The 24,036-nt window shown below is 42.2% G+C and overlaps 2 protein-coding genes across 3 annotated transcripts; one reads left to right on the top strand and one right to left on the bottom strand.

Annotated features, from left to right (window-relative positions):
* On the bottom strand, positions 1 to 12,058 carry LOC122113791 (olfactory receptor 51D1). Its single transcript, XM_042686883.1, is given in 3 exon segments — positions 1 to 989; positions 2,822 to 2,921; positions 11,561 to 12,058. Coding segments are annotated over 3 exon segments (1,587 nt in total).
* On the top strand, positions 11,712 to 20,644 carry Trim68 (tripartite motif containing 68). 2 transcript variants are annotated; one of them, XM_042688148.1, is made up of 7 exons: positions 11,712 to 11,821; positions 14,317 to 14,786; positions 16,387 to 16,482; positions 17,536 to 17,796; positions 18,248 to 18,270; positions 18,813 to 18,913; positions 19,101 to 20,644. In XM_042688148.1, exons 2-7 carry the CDS (start codon positions 14,361 to 14,363, stop codon positions 19,649 to 19,651), a joined length of 1,458 nt encoding a protein of 485 aa, XP_042544082.1. In that variant the 5' UTR covers positions 11,712 to 11,821; positions 14,317 to 14,360; the 3' UTR covers positions 19,652 to 20,644. The 2 variants fall into 2 exon arrangements, with proteins under 2 accessions (XP_042544082.1, XP_042544090.1); XM_042688156.1 differs by lacking the exon at positions 11,712 to 11,821 and adding an exon at positions 13,620 to 13,638.
* Positions 20,645 to 24,036: the final 3,392 nt, after the last annotated feature.

Here is a 24,036-nt window from a genome sequence, read left to right as displayed (position 1 = left end):
TCACCTCTCACCTTGGGAGAATATATGGGTGATCCTTGAGCGGATTTCCTTGGTCTTGGCTCCATAGACAATGGGATTGACTACCGGTGGCAACAAAAGATAAATATTAGCCATCACTACATGGACCAGGGAGGTCGGGCCGCCCAGCCTGTGCACCACTGAGAGCCCAATGAGGGGCACGTAGAAGACCAGAACAGCACAGAGATGGGAGATGCAGGTGTTAAATGCCTTGAGCGCTGCCCCTCGGGATGACAGTGCCAACACAGCCCGCAGGATGAGGACGTAGGAGAAGCCAATGAAGAGGGAGTCCACACCCATGACTGAGAGGATGATGAAGAGTCCATAAACCACATTGACCGTGGTATCAGTACAGGACAGCTTCATAATATCTTGGTGCAGACAGAAGGAATGTGTGACGGTATGTGCTCGGCAGTATGACAAGCGCTTCAGGATGAAAGGCAGTGGGAAGAAGAATACAAATCCCCTGATCAAGGCAGCTAGCCCAATCTTGGCCACAGTTGGCCCTGTGAGCACCGAGGCATGGCGTAAAGGATGACAGATGGCCACAAAGCGGTCAAAAGCCATGGCCAAAAGAACAGCTGACTCCATGGCAGACAGAGCATGGATAAGGAACATCTGGGTCAGGCAAATATTGAACTCGATCTCCTGGACACCAGTCAAGAAAAGACTGGCCATCTTGGGCATGGTAACAGAGGAGAGGATGAGATCAGTAGTAGAAAGCATGGCTAGGAAGAGGTACATAGGCTCATGCAGGCGACTCTCCACACGAATGATAAGGACGATGGCCAGGTTGCCCAGAGTAGCCAGGGCATACATAAAACACAGTGGGAGAGCCAGCCAAAAGTGTGTGTTAGGACCCAACCCAGGAATGCCCACCAGTAGGAAATAGGCTGGATGAATCAGAGTTCTATTTGGAGTGCCCATGACCAGAGCCAAGAGCTGTCACTTCTGTATCCCAAATGCAGAGTCTAAGAAAGAAAAGAAGAGAAAGATCATTTTGTCTTGTCTTGGAGAACAGTCAAAACTTCTAAGAAAAGGGCACCAAAGCAGCAACTGTGAAAAGCAACTATGTATTTCTGGTAATTCTGGATCTACTCCCAACTCGCTACTCTGATTCTCTTTATATAACCTCCCTGAACACCCCAAATCTTATCTTGTCCTTCAGTGCCCCAGCATTACATAAGAAAATATACATCCTATTCATCTTAGGGAGGGAATGCCCACTCACAGAACAGACTAAACAGTTCATTTTCAACTCTGATGCTGCTGAAGAGGCCACTGGTCTTAGCAACTTTTCCAAAGAGAAGACAAGTTTGCACAGACTTTCCATCTGACCTGAGCTCTTCTGGATTATTTAGGTCCAGACTTTGAGATTCAGTCTCCACTTGCCTCTAAGATCTACTAAAATCTGATCTAGGACAGGAAGCAAGTTCTCACTCTGGAACAGGATTTCAAGACAGAGGTTTATGTTTATATCTTTGTAGTGTGGCTAAAACTCCCCTAATAGAACCATCTGAAGTAACTAAAAACACCATGGCCCAGGAAATACATCAAGCTTAGGAGATCAGTTTCTAGCAGATGGCCCAGGAATCTATTCTAAAAGTACAATTTCTTTCCCCTACATGATAAAACAACAACAACAAGAAGAGAGCTGTGTAGAGCAGTTTTGGTGTTCTAGAAATCTGGGGGGAGGGGAGGAGAGCAGTAAAAAAGAACTGTGATTACCAGTCATCAACAAAAAGTACAACAGAATCTGCCCTCCGGATCTCCCAAGATCCACATGGAGAGTCAGCGGCTGGGGTGTGGCATGGAAAGCAGATGCAGCTGATCCATGGAAAATGAGTGAGTCCCCCTGCCGCCACTGCAATCTGCTGACCACACGCACAGCCCCTTGTCCACCTGTTCTCCCGGGTGGGTATTTCACACCAGGCTCAGCTTCTTTCCCTACACAGGACACTCTGTTCTGAACCTCTGGCTTGAGGGCCAGCCATAAAACTTACCACCTGCTTGATATTTCTACAGAGTAGTTTATGGGCCTCATGTTCATCTTGCCCAAGTAAGATCCATTCCAACTGTGTGCTTTGTCTCTGATGGACTGTCCATGCCCCTGTCTCTAAAGAGCAGGACTGGAAGTGTCTGTTTTCTGCTTAGCAAGTTACAGGATGATTCTCCCCAGCCTTCAAGATAAACAGCTCTGCAGTCTACAAAGACTTTTACAGCGTGGCTACAACTTAACATTCTAGTTCAGCTTTGAAACTTCCTTATTACCAATCACACGCACACACGCACACGCACATGCATGCACACATACACACATTTTACATTTTCCTGGGTAACTTAATTCCCCTTGCCTTGCTTCCTAAATGGCAGGTAGGAGGCTAGAATTGTAGACAAAGGTTAGAACAACCTCTCAGAGGCTTGAAGAAATTCCTCCTTGGGTATGTCTCAGAACTAAGCTACCATCATCTTCCCTGCAGTACACAGTTCCTAAGGATTTGCAAAAATCCAAGAAAACCTCCCTGTGCCTCCTGTCCCTGGTCTGAAGCTGGTCCATCCGTCATCAATGCCTCTGTCCAAGGCCACCACCCATATATACCTTTTCTGAGGGCCCTAGGGAGTAAGAGGAGAGATAAGTGAACTGGGACTCAGGGTCTCAAATGCCCAAAGAAAGCTGAGGCCTGACTCCTACTCAATTCTTCTGAGATCACTTTAGGAAATCAGAATGTGATGTGGGGTGGAAGACAGGAGTTCCCGGAATGGAGGTAAAGGCACACACCAGAAAGCTCCTAGACATAGATACTGGTACTGAAATCAGCTGTTTGCTGCTTCTGACTTCTTGATGCTGCCCTCTTGTGGTCACTCAAGAAAATTTCGATCTTTGTGCCCACTGGAGGCAAAGGCTAAGAGGGTGAAATGTGAAGCAGTAGAATCTGAGTCTGAAATCTGAACTCTTTCCCCTGGGCTACACTTCCTGTCAGTTCTCCTTCCCTCTTTCCCTCTCAAGACAATTCTTTCTTCCATGCATGGACAATCACAGCTCTCCTACCCCTCCCTAAATGAGCTCGTGTAGATTGGTTGTTTGCTGTGGTCCTCTGTCTGGAAACAGACTTGGACCCACTCACTCACTAACAGTTTGCCTAAACATTTTGCTGTGAAACAGAAGACACTGACTCTTCTCCAGTGGATGTTTGTGCTTGCTATTATTAGTCAAACACAACTGGAAAAGCCAATGAAATAGTAGCACACCCCATTGAAATAGTTTCACAGCTGTCAAAGGAATGAAGAGTGTGGATTATTTTGAGAACTGCTGTGGTGGTTTAATGGGGACAAAGCCTTGAATGGGGGTAGAGTGAAGTGGGTTGAGAAATAGATGCAGATGACCTTTATTTTAAAGAGCAGAAGTGAAATGGTAATAAAGAGCTGAGAATTCCAAGGCAGGATTTTAAATGTGTATTGCAGAATGGGAAGAGCTTGGACATAAATGTCAACAGGCTGAAGTCAATGGAAAGAGCCTTTCCAAGACTTAACTTTCTATCTTCTCCCTCTTTACAACAACCCAAGCAATTGTGTTTGCTTCCATGCCTCCATTACTCAAACACATCAGAAAACTCTCCTAAACTTAAGGTATGATATTATCTACTGAACATAGGATTCTTCTGGCACTTCAAACTCAATATTTAGTATGTTAATTTCATTATCAACAAAGTTCATCGCCTCTGGTCGTCCCAATTTGAACCTCATTCATGATCCGTTTTCTATTTTGTCACAGAAATTACTGTTGCTCATGGGAGATTCCTTTCCCTCCCCTCCTCCTCCTTCTTCTCCCCTCCCCTCCCCACCTCCTCCCTCCCTCCCTCTCTTTCTTTCTCCCTCCCCCTCCTCTCTCTCTCTTTCACACACACACACACACACACACACACACACACACACACACACACACACACATCCCAGTCAGTACTACCAAATCTTCTTTATTTTTGTCTCCTGCAAATCATGTGAATTAGATTCTTTTCCTCTGTCACGTCTAACTTTTCTCCAGGCAAAGCCAGGGTAATCTCTTACCCAGATCATGGAAAGTCTACTTGGACCATTGCCTTGAAGAACTCTGCCAATAATGTTAAAAGTCTCCACTGTTCACTGATCTGGGTAAGAGATTCACTGATCTTCAAACTGTTCACTGATCAGTTTCACTGAAGAACCTTCCTGAAAATTCACTGTTGGCTGTGTGGCCAGCATATGCTTCCAAACAGCTCCAGAGTACCAGGAACTCCAGTGGTCTTTAGAATGAAATGTTGAAGTTCACATTCATAACAACCCCATGAGCCCCCTCGGTGTAGCTTGCCTATGCCCATCTCTAACCACTCTACCTCTCTTTCAATGTACCAAGTCCCAGATATACAGAAATTGTCCCAGCACATCATGTGGCATGCTCCCTCTCACTTTCTGCCTTCACATGTCATTTCTTCATGGTGAAAGCACCTATTCCTTTCCCTGCCTTGGCCTTCAGCTAGCTGTTAAACAAACATCCTTCCTCAGACTTTCTCATTCCTCACCTTCATGGAGTCACTTTACTCTTCTTCCTCCCTTTACTTTCACTGACACTTAATATTCTGCGGTTAGGTCTTTTAAACGCTTCTTTTCTTTTCTTTTTTTTCTAGCTGCAAAAGCAGGACTCAGACTCAATACCTGATGCTTTGTTCATTGACTAGCAGTCTACCTGCTGAGCCATGCCACCAACCCCTCTTCTAAATACATTTTTTGGACTTTAGTGTATTTTAATAACAAACTTAACAGGAACAGCACAGAAGACAGACAACATTAAAAACACATACTTGCTGGGAGCTGATGGCTTATGCCTGTAATCCTAGTTACTCAGGAGGGTTGAGGACCATGGTTCCAAGACAGCTTGAGCAGAAAAATCCCCATGAGACTCTTATCTCAAATTAACTCTCAAAAACAGAAAGTAGAGCTGTGGCTCCAAGTGATAGAGCACTAGCCTTGAGCAAAAAGAACTCATGGACAGCACCCGGGCCCTGACTTCAAGCTCCACAACCAAAAACAAACAAAAAATAAAATACTTGCATGTAGGACAACTCCAGAAAGTAGAGTGAATGGATGGAATCTACTCTATGATAAAAAATGCTACAAACACTATTTGGTTGCCATCAATAAGAAAAACAAAAACAAAATCCAAATGCTGGCATTGTCCAGAAAAAAATTAACAGGCTTATTTATACTTACTGTTGTAAAGTTCAACTGCTGACACTTGTTCAGTGAGACATTTGACTTGCGTTAGTGCCTTACATCCTGCCATCTATTAAAAATTCACACACAAATGAAATTGAAAATACTTCCAATCCCTGATTTCTGTCTTCTATTTTTCCACTGGCAATCATGTACCTTTTGACCCCACTGGGGGAGGGGGAGACTCTAACATTCTCTAACTCTCTAACATTCAGAACTACTGATAACATGCTCATGGATTCTTAAGCACATCCTCCATGTACACAGCATGCTAGCTGGGTATCTTTTAGCACAATTGTTACACGTTTGGCATGGATAGCACACAGGTTGGTATCTTCAAAGAGGCTATCCAGATAGGACTCACCTGCCTCCTGCAAAGCACCAATAGCTGCGCTCTGGAAGCGCAGTTTTGCAGTCCTGAGCAATTTCTCCCAGCAGAAGCTCAGTGGATTCTGTTAGCATCTAATTTTATGAAGTGCCTCAGTACCAAACCTGGAATAATGAGGTTCCTCTACCCCTCCAGTAGAGGGAGCACTCTTGCAAGAGGCTTTTGTTGCCAGTAACAACTGGGTGTTTTAGCAGTGGATCTGCCAGCAGTCAACTGGGTATGAGCCATGGTACAGACAGGCCTGACTCATCCCCCTTTGCTAGCTTGACTTCAGAGAACAAGAGGCAGTCCTGGCTTCAGGGAGTGGCTGCCTCTTTTAAAACCTTCCAAGTCATTTTACTCTCTTCTTGTCTTTGTAAGAAAGAAGAACACTGCCTACATTTGTTTAAAAGGGAAAGTATACATAGTCCTTCACTCACTCATAAGATAGAAATTCTTCTTCTTGATGTTCAATCATAACCCACAAATCTATTGTGTTTTTTTGAGGCATGTTCTATAGGTTGATACTGTTAATGTTTTGGAAGGTACAGCTAACATCAAACTGATATCTCACTGCATAACACAGACCGAAATATGACTTTAAAAATAATAGCAATAGCCAGGCTCTGGTGGCTCATGCCTGTAATCCTGGCTACTCAGAAAGATGAGATCTGAAAGGATCAAGAGTCAAAGCCAGCCTTCAAAGGAAAGTCGATGAGACTCTCAGCTCCAATTAAGCACCAAAAAAAGCTGGAAGTGGAGCTGTGGCTCAAGTGGTAGAGTGCTAGCCTTGAGGGGAAAAAAAGCTCAGAGGCATCACCCAGGCTCTGAGTTCAAGCACCAGGACTAGCACGAAAATGAAGAGAGAGAGAGAGAAAGAGAGAGAGAGAATAACAGTTACCCTATAGTTTTTCACAGTAATGAATTGATTCAATATAAATGGAAAGCTACAGGGACATATTGAAATGCCTGGGATCTGAAGGACATGAACTTGTCTAATTCTGCCATCACCCATCTTACAATCCCTCACTCTCCCTCACCATAGGCCTCAGAAGCATTATTTCAGTTCCTCAAAAGACAATTCTCTCTCCTCACTACCTACTTCTGAATATTTGCTCAAACTCTTGCTTTGTCTGGAATGGACAACCCTCTGTGTCCTTCTTCTAAATTCCAACAAGCCTTTGAGATTGTGTTTTAGGTGTCACTTGTACAAGAAATTGTATACTGGAGAATGTTCTCCTGCTACTATGAGCATCCACAGTTCATTTGCAACTGCCTAATGCCACCATTTTTTTTTCAGTCAGGAAATACCAATATATGTGTCAGTAGAATTAACATTGAGAAATTGGCTATACTACGGAAAGCAATCTATAGATGCAATACAATTCCCATCAAATTTTCAATTTTCACAGAAATAGAACAATCAAATCTAAAACTTATTTGAAGCACAACAGATCTTGAATAGTCAATCTTGAAAAAAAAATGAGCAATGCTGGAGGTATCACAATATTATATTACAGGGTCATAGTAACAAAAACAAAATAGTATTGGCAGAAATACACACACACACACACACACACACACACACACACACAGTATGTAAGCCAACTGCCAATAGTTTAAACCTATAATTCTGTCTACTCAGGAGGCTGAGACCTACAGAATTGACATTCAAAGCCAGTTTGGGGAGAAAAGTCTTCAGGACTTTATCTCCAATTAAGCAGCAAAATGCTAGATTAGAAGTAGGATGTAAGTGGTAGAGTGACAACACCCGTGAGAAAAAAAAAATTGAGTTTAAGCCCCAGACCAGTATACACACACACACACACACACACACACACACACTCACCAATACACACCATACCATCTAGGCACATAGATCAATAGAATAGAATTTTTCGCTTTTGTTATTTTTATATGTTTTTATTGTAAAAATACTGTACAGAGCAATTACAGTTGCATGAGTAAGGTAATGAGTCCATTTCCTATTGAGCATTGTTACCACCTCCTTTGTTTTTCCCCTACCATCCCTTCCCTCCTCACCTCCCCAACTCCTCCTTTCCCTCCCCCCAAGTTGTAAAGTTCATTTTCAACATAGTGTCTTGTACATCTCGTTGTTACAATGGGTCATCCTGTATCCTTATTTCAGCATTTTGTTGTTTCCCTTCCCCTCCCCAAATTAGAAAAATGTATATACAAGATGCAGGACACCAACATCAAATACAGTGAAAACAGGGGTTATACCATGGAGGAAGAACATACAAGACAAACAAAAAAAAATCACATAGTACATTTTAAATAGGTTAAAAACAATAGCAAGAAAGAAAAAAACCACTCGTGTCCCTATCTTGGGGTTCATTTCACTTAACATCATTTTATATGGTCATATGTACATAGCTTTTGACCTTTTCTGCTTGACATATACTAGTTATTGCAAATAAGGGAAACCATGGGACCTATGTTTCTTTGAGCCTGGCTTACTTCACTTAGTATAATTTTTTCCAAGTTTTTCCATTTCCTAACAAATGGGATGATGTCATTCTTTCTGATGGAGGCATAGATTTCCATTGTATAAATATACCACATTTTCTTGATCCATTCATCTACTGAGGGACATCTGGGTTGGTTCCATATCTCAGCTATGATGAATAATGCTGCGATAAACATAGTCGTGCTGGTAGCTTTAGTATAGCCTTGTTTGTGATCATTTGGGTAAATGTCCAAAAGTGGGATTGCTGGGTCATAGGGGAGCTCTCTTTATAGTCTTTTGAGGAACCTCCATACTGCTTTCCAGAGTGGTTAAACAAGTTTATATTCCCACCAACAATGCAGTAGGGTTCCCTTTTGGCCACAGCCCCTCCAGCATCTGTTGTTATTAAAGTTCTTGATTATAGCCATTCTAACTGGGGTGAGGTGGAATCTCAATGCTGTTTTGATTTGCATTTATTTTATGTCTAGGGAAGTTGAGCATTTCTTCATGTGTCTAACTGGCCGTTCTTATTTCCTCTTCAGAGAAGTCTCTCTTTAAGTTTGTAGCCCACTTATTAATGGGGCAGTTGTTTTTTTTTTTTTTTGAGGATTTGTTGTTGGAGGATTTAGTTTTTTGAGTTCTAAGTATGTTTTAGATATGAGACCCTTGTCTGTTGTATGACTAGTAAAGATCTTCTCCCAATCCATGGGCTTTCAGATCAACAGAACAGAACTTTAAGAATCCAAAAATAAGCCCAAACAGTTATACCCATCTGATTTTTGACACAGGAGCCCCAAACAGATGCTGATGGAGGAAAGCAGGTCAACAAGCAATTAAGGTACTTACACATCCATGTTTATTGTAGCACTGTTCACAATAGTCAAAATATGCAGTCAACCTAAGTTCTCATCAACTGAAAAATGGATGGAATGGGGAGGGAGAAAGAAGATTAAGTGAATATGAAGTGCAAGCACTTTAAATACATATATGAAAACAGATAATGGAACTTGTCAAAATTATTTTCAAAGTTAAACAATATACTCATAATCATAAATACATTGCTGCTTGTAGAAAGGCAATTCACTGAGAGATTTAAAGTTTAAGATAATTTACCAAGAGATTTAAAGTTTAAACAAATCTAAGATCTCAGCCTCCTGAGTCACTGGGATTACATGTATGAGCCACCAGTGCTTGGCTCCTAATACAAATTCTTAGTGACACCTTACCTCCAAGGCCAGGAGCACTTTCAGAAAGGCCCTTTACCTCTTCTAGACAGAATCATAGGTCTTAGGTCTAGACTCACATCCTCTTCAATCTCTGATCCTCTCATCAGACATGAGAGTCAAACGAAGTCTAGGAGTTTTGCTGCTCTGGAATGAGATTTGTTCTCTCTTGGCTGGGGCTAGCACTGAGTAAATAGAAAAGAGAGGTACTCTAACTTCCCCTACTTGGAACCCTGGAGAGTGTCAGGTTTGCCTTTTAAACATTGAAGACTTTTTGAAATAGGTGAAGAACAGTAAATATTAACATCATCATAAGAGATGGAGATTTCGAAGATAATTTTAAGGTGAAGCGAGCTAGCTGCCACTGGCTTCAATTCTTCTCAGCCTCCTCATTCTACCACTAGCAATTTCTGTTGATCAACTTTAAAACTTCATGCCTAAGATTACATGAAACTTAGGCTGTGGCTCACACTTCTTCACAAGGTGTGAGAGAAGAAAAATCAGAAGTCTCTTTAGCAGGACAGTTGTATGGCACATAATGGTGTTTATCTCTGGACTCCTTCCATAATTATGAAGTTCAGGGGTTCCCTTAGCTCTCTACTTTTCTTAATTCTTTTAACTTTATAGAAACTTTACAGAAGTATAATCAACTTTGACTTCTTTAAAAGCACTGTTTACATGAACCATAGTTATAATTCCAGTATTCTCTGTACTGATGCTCAACAAATGTTTACTATGTCTGGTTCTATTAAATGATTAACTATCCCATTAGGACAGTTCTTTCTTTCCAACCAGATGAAGCACACGATCCAGCTTAGACATCAGGTACATTTATTCTTTCTATGTTTGTGATTCCATTTATCTCAGGAATTTTTTAGGCCAGGTTCTTCATAATTTTAAGCTTGACCTAGACTCTGATATTGACAGGAGGATCTAGAGTGTCAGTTCTAACAATGAAGATACTACTTGAAACTTGATTTCAATTAGAGGATTTTTGGCTGCTTTCATGAGAACAGTCTATGCCTTCACTTACTTGACAAAAGTCTAAATATCAGAAAAAGAAAAAAAAAAAAAAGACAAAGCCCTGGTTGTATAAAGAGCAATCTAGATCCTCGTCCCAGCATGTGTGTGGTGTATGAGTTTGTGTGTGGTGTATGAGTTTGTGTGTGGTGTGTGCATGCGTGTGTGTGATATGTGTGTCTGTATTTGGATAAGGGTGTATGTGAGTGAAAAAGACAATGTTTTTTGGTTTTTTTTAATGGAAGTGGAGGTGTGACCCAAGTGGTTGAGCACGAGCTTTGAGCATAAAAGCTCAAGGACAGCACCCAGATCCTGAGTTCAGGCCCCAGGATCAGCAAATAAACAAACAAATAATAAAATGATGATTTATGACCAAGGATTCTACTTCTCCATCATAGCCCAATATCCAAAACTGGTTCATCACAAGAGTGACACAAAGATGCCTGCGAGAGTCGGCTAAGAAGCCTAGGAAAGTTTTTCCGTGAGAACCCAGGACCTCATGCCTGGATGGGGAGATAGTGGAGAAACAGTCTACTGCTGCAGGGCACCAGTGGCTCACTTGTAATCTCAGAAGGCTGGGATCTGGGGATCGCAGCTGGAAGCCAGCCCAGGCAAGAAAGAAAGTCTGTGAGATTCTTATCTCCAATCATCCACCCAAAAGCCAGAAGTGGAAGAGCTATAATTTAAGTGACAGAACTCTAGCCTTGAGCAATAGAAGCTAAGCAACAGCAGCTAGGCCCTGAGTTCATGCCCCAGTCCTGGTACCAAAAACTAAATAAATAAAATAATAATAATCTACTGCCTGTGGGGGTCTCAGCCTGTCCCTGAGGTCACAGAACCAAGTCTTGTCACTAAATTGAAGCTGGAAAATGCCAATGAACCGATAACTGCATTTTTATCTTGGGAGGTTGAGGGGTTGTTTTCTAGTGCTCTACCCCTTGAGCCACAGCTCCGCGTCCAGGTTTTTGGGTAGTTCAACTGGAGATAAAAGAGTCTCAGGGACTTTCCTGTGCGGGCTGATTTTGGGCTGCGAGCCTCCGATCCTAGCTTCCTGCGTTAGCTAGAATTACAGGGGTGAGCCGCGGGCGACGGCTAACAGAGCCCTCCGACTGCAAGGCCTGCGCGACTGGAGAACCCCCCCAAGCCTCCATTAAGCCACTCCCAGCCGGAACCTTCGCTAAGCCAAGCAGACAAAATAACTTTGACACGCCCTACAGGCGAGCGGAGCTCCAGCCTCGATCTCCGATAGGCTAGGGCAGTCCCAATCCCTGTCGGTGATTGGCTGCTCCTTCTGTACGTCACCAGCGAGGCGGAGCCGGCGGCTGGAAGTCGCCTCCGCTCATTGACTCCGGCGCTGTAGGCGGGACTTACGGCAGAGTCTGGCGCGCGGAGGGGGATCGCCGCCACCGCGGAGCCCTCGACTTGTAGGCCTTCCTCCCGGGATTGGGTCCCAGGCCTCGGGCGCCGGGCGGCCGGGTAAGTGCCTTGTGCCGTGGAGACACCGCGTCGCTGCTGACGCCGCAGCCTCAGCCGCCAGGCGTCTCTGCTTCGGGTTTCCGCCGCGCCGCCCTCCTCCCCTCGGGCCTCCCCGTGCCCCAGGCCCCAAGTCTCCCCCCCCCCCTCCCCGCCCGCAACCCCGGGGTCACCGCTCCCTCCCCCCCTCCGGATCCCCCCTTCCCCTCCGGGGCGCCCCGAGGCCTTCGCAAGAACCATCGCGGCCCCTCCCAAGTCTTTTTCAGACTGGCTCCCCAATCTTCCCCGCTGCCTTCCTTTCTCCCCCTCAGGCTCGCCAGGACAGGTGCCCGGCCTGGCCTATCTCCCCCAAAAGGCTTTTCCAAACTGATAACCAACTCCTCTTCATGCCCCCGCCCCTCTCCTTGCCCCTTTCCCCCCCCCCCCCAACCTCTAGATCGTCCTCTGGCCCCTCCCCTTCCCGTCCCCCTCCTCCCCTTCCCCTCCCCCTCTTCCTTTGGTGAGCCCAGAGTCATTCACAAATGCCACCCAGCCCCTCCCCTCTGCCTTTTTCCCCTGCCCCCTCCCCCCCCTTCCTCCTCTTTCCCCCCTCAGGTGCACCCTGAGTCTCTTATTAACAGGCACCCACCCTGTCCCCTCAAAAGTCTTTCCCAGATTGCTTCTCCACTTCTGCCCAGAGGTACCTTCATGGCCTCTAAAAATGTTTAATCATCCAAGGTTTGTCCAAGTCATTTTATGTATAAATGAGAACATTTAAACGGGTCTTCCATTGAAGAGCAATATCTCTTTTTACTTCTTTTTAACCTTTAACTCTTATGTTTCAATAGTTCATGGCCCTGTATCACAAAGATGTGCTTCCACCCTGTTTTTAGAATTTTTTTGTATTTACGTAGTTGTACAAAAAGGACTTCAACTCAGCATGTCCATTTATGAGTACATTGTGTTTTCATTAGTGTCAACTCATGCATCATCCTCTTCCCCCCCTCCCCATAATTTCTCTCAACCCCACCCATCTACTTCATTATTATATAGGTTGTATAGAGCTTAAACTTGGTGCTGGGGAGCCAGAAAATAGACTCTTAAGTTTAGTGCTTTATCAAAATGGGGATTTAAGATACTGGATCCCACAGTTTGGCAGTGATGGTAGAAGAAGGAAAAACAAAAGGCTTGACCTGCAGATGGCCTGTAACAAAGCACTTGTAATATTTACTACTCTGCTTCCTCTAGGAAGCCACTCTGGATGACCCAAATCATAGTAATTTCTTCTCTTTTCTTGAATTTGTGTTATATTTTGAAGCTGAACAGCTTAGATATTTTGCCTAAAATAGAATGGTGGAACCCCATCTGTAGACTGAGAATTGAGAGAATTATGAAATAAGCTAAGTTCATTGATGTAAAATATGCAGAACTGGTATACATTGTAAGTACTCAAGGAATATTTGCTATTATTATTACGGATTTGTGCTGTCAATTAGCTAACAAAATTTAAACGCATGTTGAGTTTAGAAACTTTCCTATGCCTTCCTGGTTTGTTTATTTGTCAAATTTATTCAGCCAGTATCTGCATGACAGCTTCTACTTAGTTGCTATGGATAACAGTACTAAACCAACATGGCTTTTCCCTTTACAGACTCTTATCTAGAAACACAGACCTGCAAAGTGAATGAATAAATACTTCCAAGTGAGCCAGAGCCTGGTATTAACTATTCAAGCTCCATACGCATCAAGGCCCTGGCAAAAGTCTCAACTGTTTCTTTCTGGAATAATGAATTCATCAGTATGGGCTTGGTCATCAGCACATTATCTTCCAAGGTTTATCAGTTCGTATCTGCTTCTAATACATCACTACAATCTGGAGAGAAGGTCTTGGCATGTTAAATAAACATATTAGTGCTGGAGAAGTAGGCAGATGTTTGCAGGGCACAAGAGAATCCAAGGGAACTGCTGTTTCTCTTACATTTTTACATCTCAGTGTACAGCATAAGAAAACAAATTGAGCATTTAGGCAGTGGGCATTGGCATATGGCTTTTTGCACCACAAAGCATATGTGTATTATTATGCCAGAGAGTGAGGCTAGAGGTATTTATCGCCTTATTCTGGGTATTGAAAACACCACATTTCATGTGACTTCCTCTAGTTCAAGAAAAAAAAAAAAAAAAAAACTGTGCTGATTCTAGATCATAATCAAAAAGTGGGGATGGTCTGATAGGGCAGACCAGAGCAGAATCACAGTTGGTTAAATACATAAGAACTGAGAACACCCCAAATCTATTCATTTAGGCCAGATCACTCCCAATCTGCTATATCCTTTCTATGGCATGAGTGATGTGGCCAGTCAGAATGTTTAATAATAGTTGAAAAGGCTTAATAATAATGCTTGATTAAGCTTAAGCTCAATAAAGATCCAATAGGAATGTTTTTTGTTTTGCAGTCACTATTTATTGATCTCTCTGTTCTTCTGTTACATTTTTCTCTTGTTTTCTTTTACTCTTTGCAGCCTTCGATACTTCTTTGTGGTTTTATCTTACGTGAGAAGAAAACATGGATCCTAAAGCTTTGGTGGAAGCCATTGTAGAAGAAGTGGCCTGCCCCATCTGCATGACCTTCCTGAAGGATCCCATGAGCATCGACTGTGGCCACACTTTTTGCCACAGCTGTCTCTCTGGCCTCTGGAAGGTCCCAGGAGAATCCCAGAACTGGGGTTATACCTGTCCTCTTTGTAGAGCTCCTGTGCAGCCAAAGAATCTGAGGCCTAATTGGCAGCTAGCCAATGTTGTAGAAAAAGTCCGACAACTAGGGCCATGTCCAGAAATGGGACTAAAGAGTGATGTGTGTGAGCTCCATGGGGAACAACTAAAGATGTTCTGCCAAGAGGATGGCGCCATGATGTGTAAGAGTTGCAGCCAATCCCCAGAACATGAGGCCCACTCTGTGCTGCCCATGGAAGATGTTGCTTGGGAGTATAAGGTGGGAGATAGAACCCAGCCATTCGAGTCTTTCCTCTGCCCTTCACTTGGTCATCTGTAGATTAAGGTCCTGACTACCAATCCCAGAGACTTGAGATGACTCCTCTGGTTCATGACACTCACAGATCCTGAGAGCTAATGCACTGTTTAATACTTTTGCTTTTATTCATGACCTAGAATTCCTTTCTCTCCAAGCCCAATTTACCTAATAAAGAGATGACTTCAGTATTGAGAATAGGAAGGAGGGCATTTTTTGTTTTGGTTAGAGGTGAATGGATGAGTTTAACTAAGAGTATCAGTCCAGGCTGCATCTATCAGAACCTGTGAACCTTAGGGAAAATGAAGGTAACATTTTCTAGATAAAACTGAAGCTTAGAATTTGGAGATCATAATCATTGAAAAGGATTGTGGACCAGTCACTTAGGAATAATTTGCCAAGTACTAAGATGTGCTTAAGCACTAAACATGCATTAATATGTATTGGTGTTCTTGTTCTGATTAGAGTAAATGAGTTAAAAGAAGATGAAAGGTTTGGACTTAGTTCTTGATCATGGCAGGGTTTGTGTTGTGGATTTTGTGTTTTATAGCTCTTCTTGGCCTCCCTGCCCTCTAGGATGTCCCATCTCTGTTGTACCTTCAGATCCTTTCCCATAGACACCCTGTCAGCTTCCAACCATCCCATCAACTCCATTATCCCAATCATTTGGCAATTAATCCTTTTCTGGTCTTAAGTTTCTTTCTTGGTATCAAGATTAAAGGGTAAAAATGTAAGACAAGTCCTGTGAATTAACAAGTGCTGTGATTAATTCCTAAAACATTAAACATACCTGCTTGCACATTTTGTTTTGAGACTATTAGAATAGGGAAATAGTGTAACATTATAACATAGGAGTTATGAACTGGGTTAAATTCCACCCGCTTACTGGCTACATGACTGAATGTTCTCCACACCACTATCAAGGGACCCAAAGTATCCAGGCAAGTTTAGTGCACTTGATAAATCTTTAACAAATAGGATAATCAGAATTAAAGGTAGTATTAGAACACACTGCATTATGCTTCCCAGTGGAAATTGACTGTATTGCTAACCTAGGAAAGTGCTTCTTTCAATGAACACATGAACTACCCAAGGATGTTGGTCAAAATGAAATTCTCATTTGATAGGTTTGGAGGGAAGCCCAACATTCTGCCTTTTTAACAAGCTTTCAGACAGTACTGATGCTGCCGATCCTGAGCCACACTTTTAATAGAAGTTCTAGGAGACCATAAAGAACAAGATAGAAAAGAAAAAAATGGACATAGACAGGAAAGTCTGTTGGTTTTTTCCTTAATTTATTAGTAAGCTTGAAGGTAGATCTTTTCTTCTACTTTACAAACAGTTAAAATACTATAGGAGTTAACGTGGATTTTCAGCCCATAGAGCTACCTAGAGTATCATCTGGGTAGACCCTGTTTCCTCTGGAGTAGTCCTCCTAGCATCGACTAGCCTACTGCCTGAAGGACACTGGTTTTCCTATCATCTGCTAATGTTAGGACACCTATATTTACCGACCTAGGGTGCCTGAGGTGACCTCATGAGATTTTTAATATGTTTCTTGCAGTGGAAACTCCATGAGGCTCTGGAACATCTAAGAAAAGAACAAGAAGAAGCCTGGAAGCTAGAAGTTAGTGAGAGGAAACGAACTGCCAACTGGAAGGCAAGTTGTCACCTCCAAAAGGAGTTTATGTTGCCTCTGTGTTGTTTTGGAACTGATATTGGTAGTTTCCTTATCTCTGCCAAGCAGGATTGGGGTCAGGGACTCAGATCCTAATACCAGCTTTGTTTTTACATATCTCGGGCCTAAAACTTCTCCATGCCAACTTGCCCTTTTTTTCTTGGTGACACACACAAAGAACTGGAGCTTGAACTCAGGACCTTACATTTGCTGGGGATGTGCTCTTCCACTGGAGGCATGGCCCCAGCCCCTTTTCACTTTAGTTATTTTTTTTTCAAATATAATCTTTTTAATCAGGGTCTACTTGGTCCCTAATCTTCCTATTTAAACCTTTCACATAACTGGAATAATTGGCCCCGTTTAGAGGTTGAAACTCATTAGCTTTTTGCCCAAAATGACCTAAAACCACTATTCTCCCAATCTCCACCCTCCAAATAGCTGGATTACAGGCTTGAGCCACTATGCCTAGTGCCATTGCAATGTCTTGATTGTAAGGGAGGGTTGGAGGTATGGCTCAAGCAGTAAAGCGCCTGTCTAGCAAGTGTGAAGCCCTGGGTTCAAATTCCAGTACTGTCAAAAAAAAGAAAAAAAAGATCATGATAAAGCCATATGCCATATTCTCTGACCTAATGTCCTCATATGTAAACAAGAAAAATATATGCCTTGTGTACACATTCACTTAGTGCAGCTTGTAGAATGCTAATGAGGCATAGTTTCTGTTGCTTTCCTAAGTTCAAATATAGTTGCTGAGCTCAGATATTAAAATATTAGAAAGTCACCTCCGAAGTATTTTGGACATGGTTATACTTAGCCTGAAAAAGAGTCCCAGGATAATACCTAGGAGCTATGGGAAAGAAAAGTAAGAAAAAACTATCCCTTGTCTTTGCTTCTGTAGCTCCTAGTAACTGGTTAGATCAAAACATTGAACAGTATCAAACATTTACAGAATATATGGATAATGCACACATCATTATCTTTAATCCCCAGTGATCCTTATACTCAATATCAGTACTGACTCCGATCTTAACTCTTCAGATTCAAGTGGAAACTCGAAAGCAGAGTATCATATGGGAGTTTGAGAAATGCCAGCAACTGCTAGAAAAAAACAACCTACCTGTTCAGTACATAGAGGTGGAGGCAGTGGCAGCTCTGGCCAGCCTGGAGCTAGAGAAGGAGGAGACAGAACACAAACTGGAGTTGAATCACTTGAAGCTCATCCAGCAGAGCCAAACCCTGTGGAGGATGATTGTGGAGCTAGAAGAGAGATCACAGAGGCCTGCCCGCTGGATGCTTCAGGTGAGTGGCAGCCTTTCCTGGAAAGCCTGAGGGAAAGCTAAAGTTAGAATGAGCGAGATTCCAGACGAGAACACCCGGTCTTCTTATCATCACTCTGCCTGCCAGCTGTATGCTCCAGCTAATAATTGCTGTGCTCCTCCCCTGGCCCATGTGTGCCTGGAGGCCAGGTCGTTCACTTAGCTAGGAATAGCACAGCAGGGACACAGGCAGTGTGGCATCATTCCAGCCCCTTCCTTCCATCCTGGGAGTCAGGAGATGGAGCTTGGCGGCAGCTAGTGCAGCTGATTGCATTCAGCTGCCCTCTCATAAGCTTCTCTCCCTGTGGCCCTGAACAGCTTTTTCCCCTGCCTTGGTATTTATCTCACTTTGAAAATCCCCTCCCAAAGTCACTGTCGGTCTAGTTCCCCTGAGACAGTACATACTCATGTGCTGTTATTTTTTTTTCTCCTAGGATATTCATGAAGTCTTAAACAGGTATGTGCCAGTCCTTGGAGCTTCTAGGCAGCCCTATAGATGGTAGAGGTGTCCAGCCAGAGATGGGGAAAGAGCCTAGACTGCCACCCACAGGAAGAATGTTTCTCTACAGACTCCTGCCTCTTACATGATAGTGGCCAAAGAAGCTTTATCCATTTTCATCTTTCCTTTTTCTTCTGTTAATCATGTTCATATTTTTTTTTGTATTACCAGTAAGAATGTCAAGTAAAGATTATAATATTGTTTCAAGTAGACAGTTGTAAGAGGAAAGAAGATGGTCTTACACACTCTGAGTATTTAGCCTTTCTTCTTTGTAGCACATTGCTTCCTTTCCCAGATGTACACTTAACTCTTCCTACAGCATGGTGGTGGGGGGGGGGGGGGGGAGCTGCACAAAACAGTTTGAGGCTGAGCCAAACCGCCAACCCCTTATTACATGTCTGTCAGTAATGGCAAGGACACCCACTAATAGGCTCTGGCCAAGCCCTTCTTCCCCATACTCTGCCCATGGGCAAAGTCAGCACTCCTCTCTCCTCTGCCAGGAGCAAGTCTTGGAGCCTTCAGCGGCCAGAACCAGTCTCTCTCGAGCTGAGGACCAATTGCTGTGTGCTGGGGCTAAGAAAGATCCTGAAGACCTATGCAGGTAATTGATACTGGGAGAGACTGTGATGGGCAGCGGGAGGGACTTCCCACTGAAACAAAACAGCTCAGCGCCCTCTGGATGCCTCATCTGGCCCCACCCCACTCCCATCCGTCACTGGCACCAAAGAGAATTCCCCCAGATCCCCTTGTTCTTTATTGGTGTTACCAACCAGGATCTTTTTCCCTAGCTGATGTGCGCCTAGATCCAGATACAGCTTACTCCCGCCTCATCGTGTCAGAGGATAGAAAATGTGTGCACTATGGAGACATTCAGCAGAAACTGCCGGATAACCCTGAGAGATTTTACCGTTACAATATTGTCCTGGGAAGTCAGTGCATCTCCTCAGGCCGACACTACTGGGAGGTAGAGGTGGGAAACAGGTCTGAATGGGGCCTGGGAGTGTGTAAGGAAAATGTAGACCGGAAAGAGGTGGTCTATTTGTCCCCTGACTATGGATTCTGGGTGATACGGCTGAGAAAGGGAACTGAGTACAGGGCAGGCACCAATGAGTACCCACTCCTGTCCTTGCCAGTGCCTCCACGCCGGGTAGGAATCTTCCTAGATTATGAGGCCCATGATATCTCCTTCTACAATGTGACTGACAATTGCTCTCACATTTTCACTTTCCCCCGCCAGCCCTTCTCTGGGCGCCTCCTGCCCTACTTTAGTCCTTGCTACAGCATTGGTGCTAACAACACTGCTCCTCTCACCATCTGTTCATTGGATGGGGAGGACTAGCAGTGCCACCAACCCAACCAGAGCTGGATATTTAGTCTAGCACATAAGAACAGGAGGACCGGCCACTGACATGTACCCATGAACCAAGCTTAGAATCCAGGGATTTTTTTTTTTTTCTGCCTGACCCCGCAGTTTCTTGTTACAAGGCCAAAATCTGTGACTAAGCTACTACTCATAAGAAAGCAAAGCCCCAGAGTTAGTTGGCAGATGCTTTAATTCAGGTTTGCTGGTGCAAGCGAACTATACAGTTGACCCAGTCCTTTCTCCTGACTAGAGGAATGCCAGGCAGCAAGAAAACATGACTTGCACAGAGCACCCATTACATCTCCCTGAGTATAAGTGGGACAAAGCACTGTCCCTTAGGCTCAAAGGAGACCAGTGTTCCAGACCTGACTTTTTGCTAATTGGTATGATCAGGAAGCTTGTGAGCCTTGGTTCTTGTTTTCACTTTATGAATAAGTAACACAAAATGGCCTTAATGAAGCAAATTCTTTGTTACACAGCTCTGGAAGGTAAGGATATAAAAAATATTGTAAAATGATTTTCACATTCAAATCAAACACTAGTGACAAACTCCTCTGATGTATCTCACACGTATCTATATATCACTCATTACATTTGCATCTGAAGCACCTCACATGTTTGAGAAAAATGGGTGCAATTGCTCTTAAAAAGACATATTCTACTACCTCCCAGAGTTGTTACAAAAATCCAAGATCCATCTCACACCTTAGGTCTTTTCTCAAGGATAGAGGAAAGAGAACCACCGAGTCTTCACGTGCAACCTATTACGTATAGCCAGCTCCTTCACTGCAGTAACCTGGTTCTTTCTGGCCTCTCCAGACAGCCTAGAGCCCTTAAGATTAAAAAGAGTCCATGCCATTGGAATAGAGTAGTATACTGTGCATTGGAATAATAAATATGCTTGTTTCTGAACTTGAATGGGGAGTGTGGCCTCAAGTCAGAAAGTAAGGATAATAGAATAGGTAAAAACAAGCAAACAGGAAGAAAGGCTTCCCCACCACTTAGATTGGCAAAATTTTAGATTTTTTTTCTTATGCCACAAAGAAAACCTTTATGGGTTATTGTAACTATTTTCCCTACCAATAGGAAAGGGAGATATGGGCAGAAATAATAGAATTAGACACAGAAAATCAGTTTGGAAGTCATACTGTAATGGAAGGAAATTAAGAGTCATATCGGTCTATTGACCTTAAAGTAATGGTTGTGCATGTCAGGGATGATTGTATAAAAGTAATTCACTGTTACTCGTAGGACTATCATATGGGATTGATTGAGACTAAAAACAAACACGAGAACTCATGGCTGTCCCTATTGCCAAGATCAAACTGCATGTCGTTCCATGATGCCATATAACACAACCTCTGGTGCGATTTATTTTTGAAGGTAGTGATTATTAGGTTGATCAGCCAAGTAGATTCTAGGTTATTTATACACAAATGCAAAGTGCCTTCCAATTGGCTGTAATAAGGACTACTAAAAATTGTCCCAGCCAGGCTCCAGTGGCTCACGCCTATAATCCTAGCTGAGATCTGAGGATCACAGTTCAAAGCCAGCTCTCAGGCAGGACAGTCCATGAGACTGTTCACCAATTAACCACCAAAAAGCTAGAGCTGTGGCTCAAGTGGTACAGTGCTAGCCTTAAGCAGGAAAAAAAGAAAAGAAAAAAAAACCCTCAGGGACATTGCCTAGGCCCTGAGTTCAAGCCCTAGTACCAGCACACAAAAAAAAAAAAAGTTCTTATATTGTAATTGTTTCTGTCGTTTATATATGATGGTGGTAAAACAAGCCAAAATAGAAAAATAAACTCATTCTTCATAACATGCCTCCAAAATGCTTCTTGAAAATGAGCAGTAGGAGACACATTTCTTTCAGCAGCGTGCAGGGGAAATGAGCTGATGAGTCAGGGCCCTATCCTGGCAAAGAAGTGAACTGATTTACATTAGAGAGACTTGTTTGTCTTTGTATGAGGATTTCATGGGAAATAAGAGTTGAGAAATAGATTCTTAGGAAGCACTTCCAATTATATTCTTGGACACTTAGTAGAGGAGAATGGGAGCAAATTGATATTGCTATTTTACTATGATCTTTTTATTAAGCCAAGCAAATATTAGAAAGTTCTTAAAGAAGATTATCGGATGATAAATACATTCAAACTTGGAATGCATTAAGTAGTTAACTAGCCTCAAATGTAATGTACTGTTTGGGGTTTGTTTACAATTTTTTGGCTGATTTGAGTGTAATAATTATTTCAAGAAATAAATAACGTCATTATTTGACTAAATGCTTGTTTCATATTGTCTAATTTTTAACAGCAAAGATTGAAGTTTACATATGGATGAAAACCCTTCTCTATAAAGTAGTTGCTTATGCTTCCTTTCCAAGAACTCTGTAAAGCCAAAAGTTTGTTTGATTGATTGTTGTAGCTTAGTCTAATTGTGCATGTGCATTTGTGTGTGGTGGGGATGGGGGAGAGGGTGTGTATTGAGTCTTTTTGAGTAAGGGAACTTATTTGGATGTCGAGAATCAAAACATTTTTTTCTGCCTTAGAGAGGTAGTTAAAACTCCAAAGAAATGAATTCTACTCCTGCTCAACAACTATTTTGAAGGATAATTTCTTTCATTGTGACTTTCATATTGATCCATAGCGAGAGGAGGGAAGTAGTCATATTGAAGGGAAAGTTCCTTCAATAACATATGTAACACCCAGGGTGACTTCTCAAACTGCTTCTGCACAAACTTACTTTACTATAGACTACGGAGTGCAATACCTGAGCCTTGAAGGGAATACATATAAAAAGTGTAAAATGGTTGAGTCCTGCAAAAGAAGGAGAAAGAAGAGCAAATCCTGTGCATAAGAACTTAACCAGGAAGTATAGTCCCACCTTTTTCAAGCAAGATTGGTTGATATCTTAAAATCCATTCTTAGTGCACTGGTTAAATGAACTTTGTATGATGGGAGAGGTACCATATCTGCATAGGATGTAAGGAAGCTAGGATTTTTGTTCAGTTTGGCATGGTCATGACCAGGAAGTAGTATACTTTGAAATGTATATAATTCAATAAAGAATGAATCTATAATTTTAAGTGGTGCTGATGTGAACGAAGCATAAAGGCATCAAGGAAACCTTCCTGATGAAATTATGAGAAATTATGAAGAAATTTCTGTTTGGGCTTCAGGCTACACTAATTTTTGCTTACTTTATATCAGATTATTTAATGTATTCTTCTATTTAATGGTTATATTTAATTCAAGTTTTTCAGAAACAGCTACAATTTAATTGAAAATTGTAGCTGTTTCTGAAAAAAACATTAAGCTTTGTGTAATCCAGGTTTTAACTGTTTTGGGGGACTTTCCTGCATCCTTGTGAGAATTTTAAGAGCCTGATTCCTACTGTACTAGAATTCTGAAATAGAAAATATTCTTGGTAAGTAAACAAACAGCAGAAAGTATAGATGCTGAATTATTAAGGAGCAGAACAATTTGGCAGAGATATATTAATGCTAATTTATACAGGACTACAGTTTAAATAGTACCTAGAACTAATGTTACAGAATTCAAATATATTTTTTAGTACATACACCATGTCAGATGAGTTGTATTTTTCCACTTCTTTATTGACTTTTCACTATCCTATACTGTTTAATGTTATTTCTACCATCAGTAGAAAGCAACTGTTAAGACTTAAGATATATCAACTGTCAGCATGGTTACTCTTTTCATTTTGAATTCTAGCACTAATAGGAAATCATCTTATTAAGATTGCAAAATGTATCAGAATCAAATATATGTCTTTTACATGAGGTCCTTTCCTTAAAACATTATATGAGGATTACTCCATTTAAGACATTCTGAAAGGGTAAATTAAAAACTAGAGAACCTAGAGTTGCATTTCATCATCTTTATTTTGTTATCTATTAACTTTTCATACAACCACACACCCCGAGTTGTGCTCACAAGAAGAATCTGTTTGATTTGAGTAGATGGTCTTCAAGGTATAGTATTTATGCAGTGATTATACCACTCAATTGTGCTGCCACTGCATAAAGTGCTACTTATTTACATTGCTCATTTTAACAGGACAAATGAGTAGCTAGGCCTTTGAGGTCTGTCACTTTTCAGAAGTTTTTAGGACATTAATTATATTAACACCACAGTCTGCCATCAGTAATAAACCTAAAATATTTTTCTGGACCAGAAGCATTCAGTTGGAAAAAACTCCTTTGCAAATGCATCAGTATTATTACTAACATTCTGAGTCAAAGATAGGGTTTTAATATTCACAGTAGTCTGATAAAAGTTTAGATAAGCATTGAGAAACATAGGTTATACCTGACTTGTGTCTTCATTTTTAAAAATTCTG

The sequence above is a fragment of the Dipodomys spectabilis genome, unplaced genomic scaffold (genome assembly GCF_019054845.1).
Source record: "Dipodomys spectabilis isolate Male_0828 unplaced genomic scaffold, ASM1905484v1 ptg000003l, whole genome shotgun sequence".
Classification (NCBI taxonomy): Eukaryota; Metazoa; Chordata; class Mammalia; order Rodentia; family Heteromyidae; genus Dipodomys; species Dipodomys spectabilis.
This window is presented reverse-complemented; position numbering and strand designations above follow the sequence as displayed.

Bases quoted from the DNA above. Each gene is read 5' to 3' on its own strand.
- Trim68 (XM_042688148.1), top strand. From the start codon at position 14,361: ATGGATCCTAAAGCTTTGGTGGAAGCCATTGTAGAAGAAGTGGCCTGC. The intron at 16,483-17,535 runs GCAAGTTGTCAC...TTAACTCTTCAG, and splicing joins AACGAACTGCCAACTGGAAG to ATTCAAGTGGAAACTCGAAA. The intron at 18,914-19,100 runs GTAATTGATACT...CTTTTTCCCTAG, and splicing joins GATCCTGAAGACCTATGCAG to CTGATGTGCGCCTAGATCCA.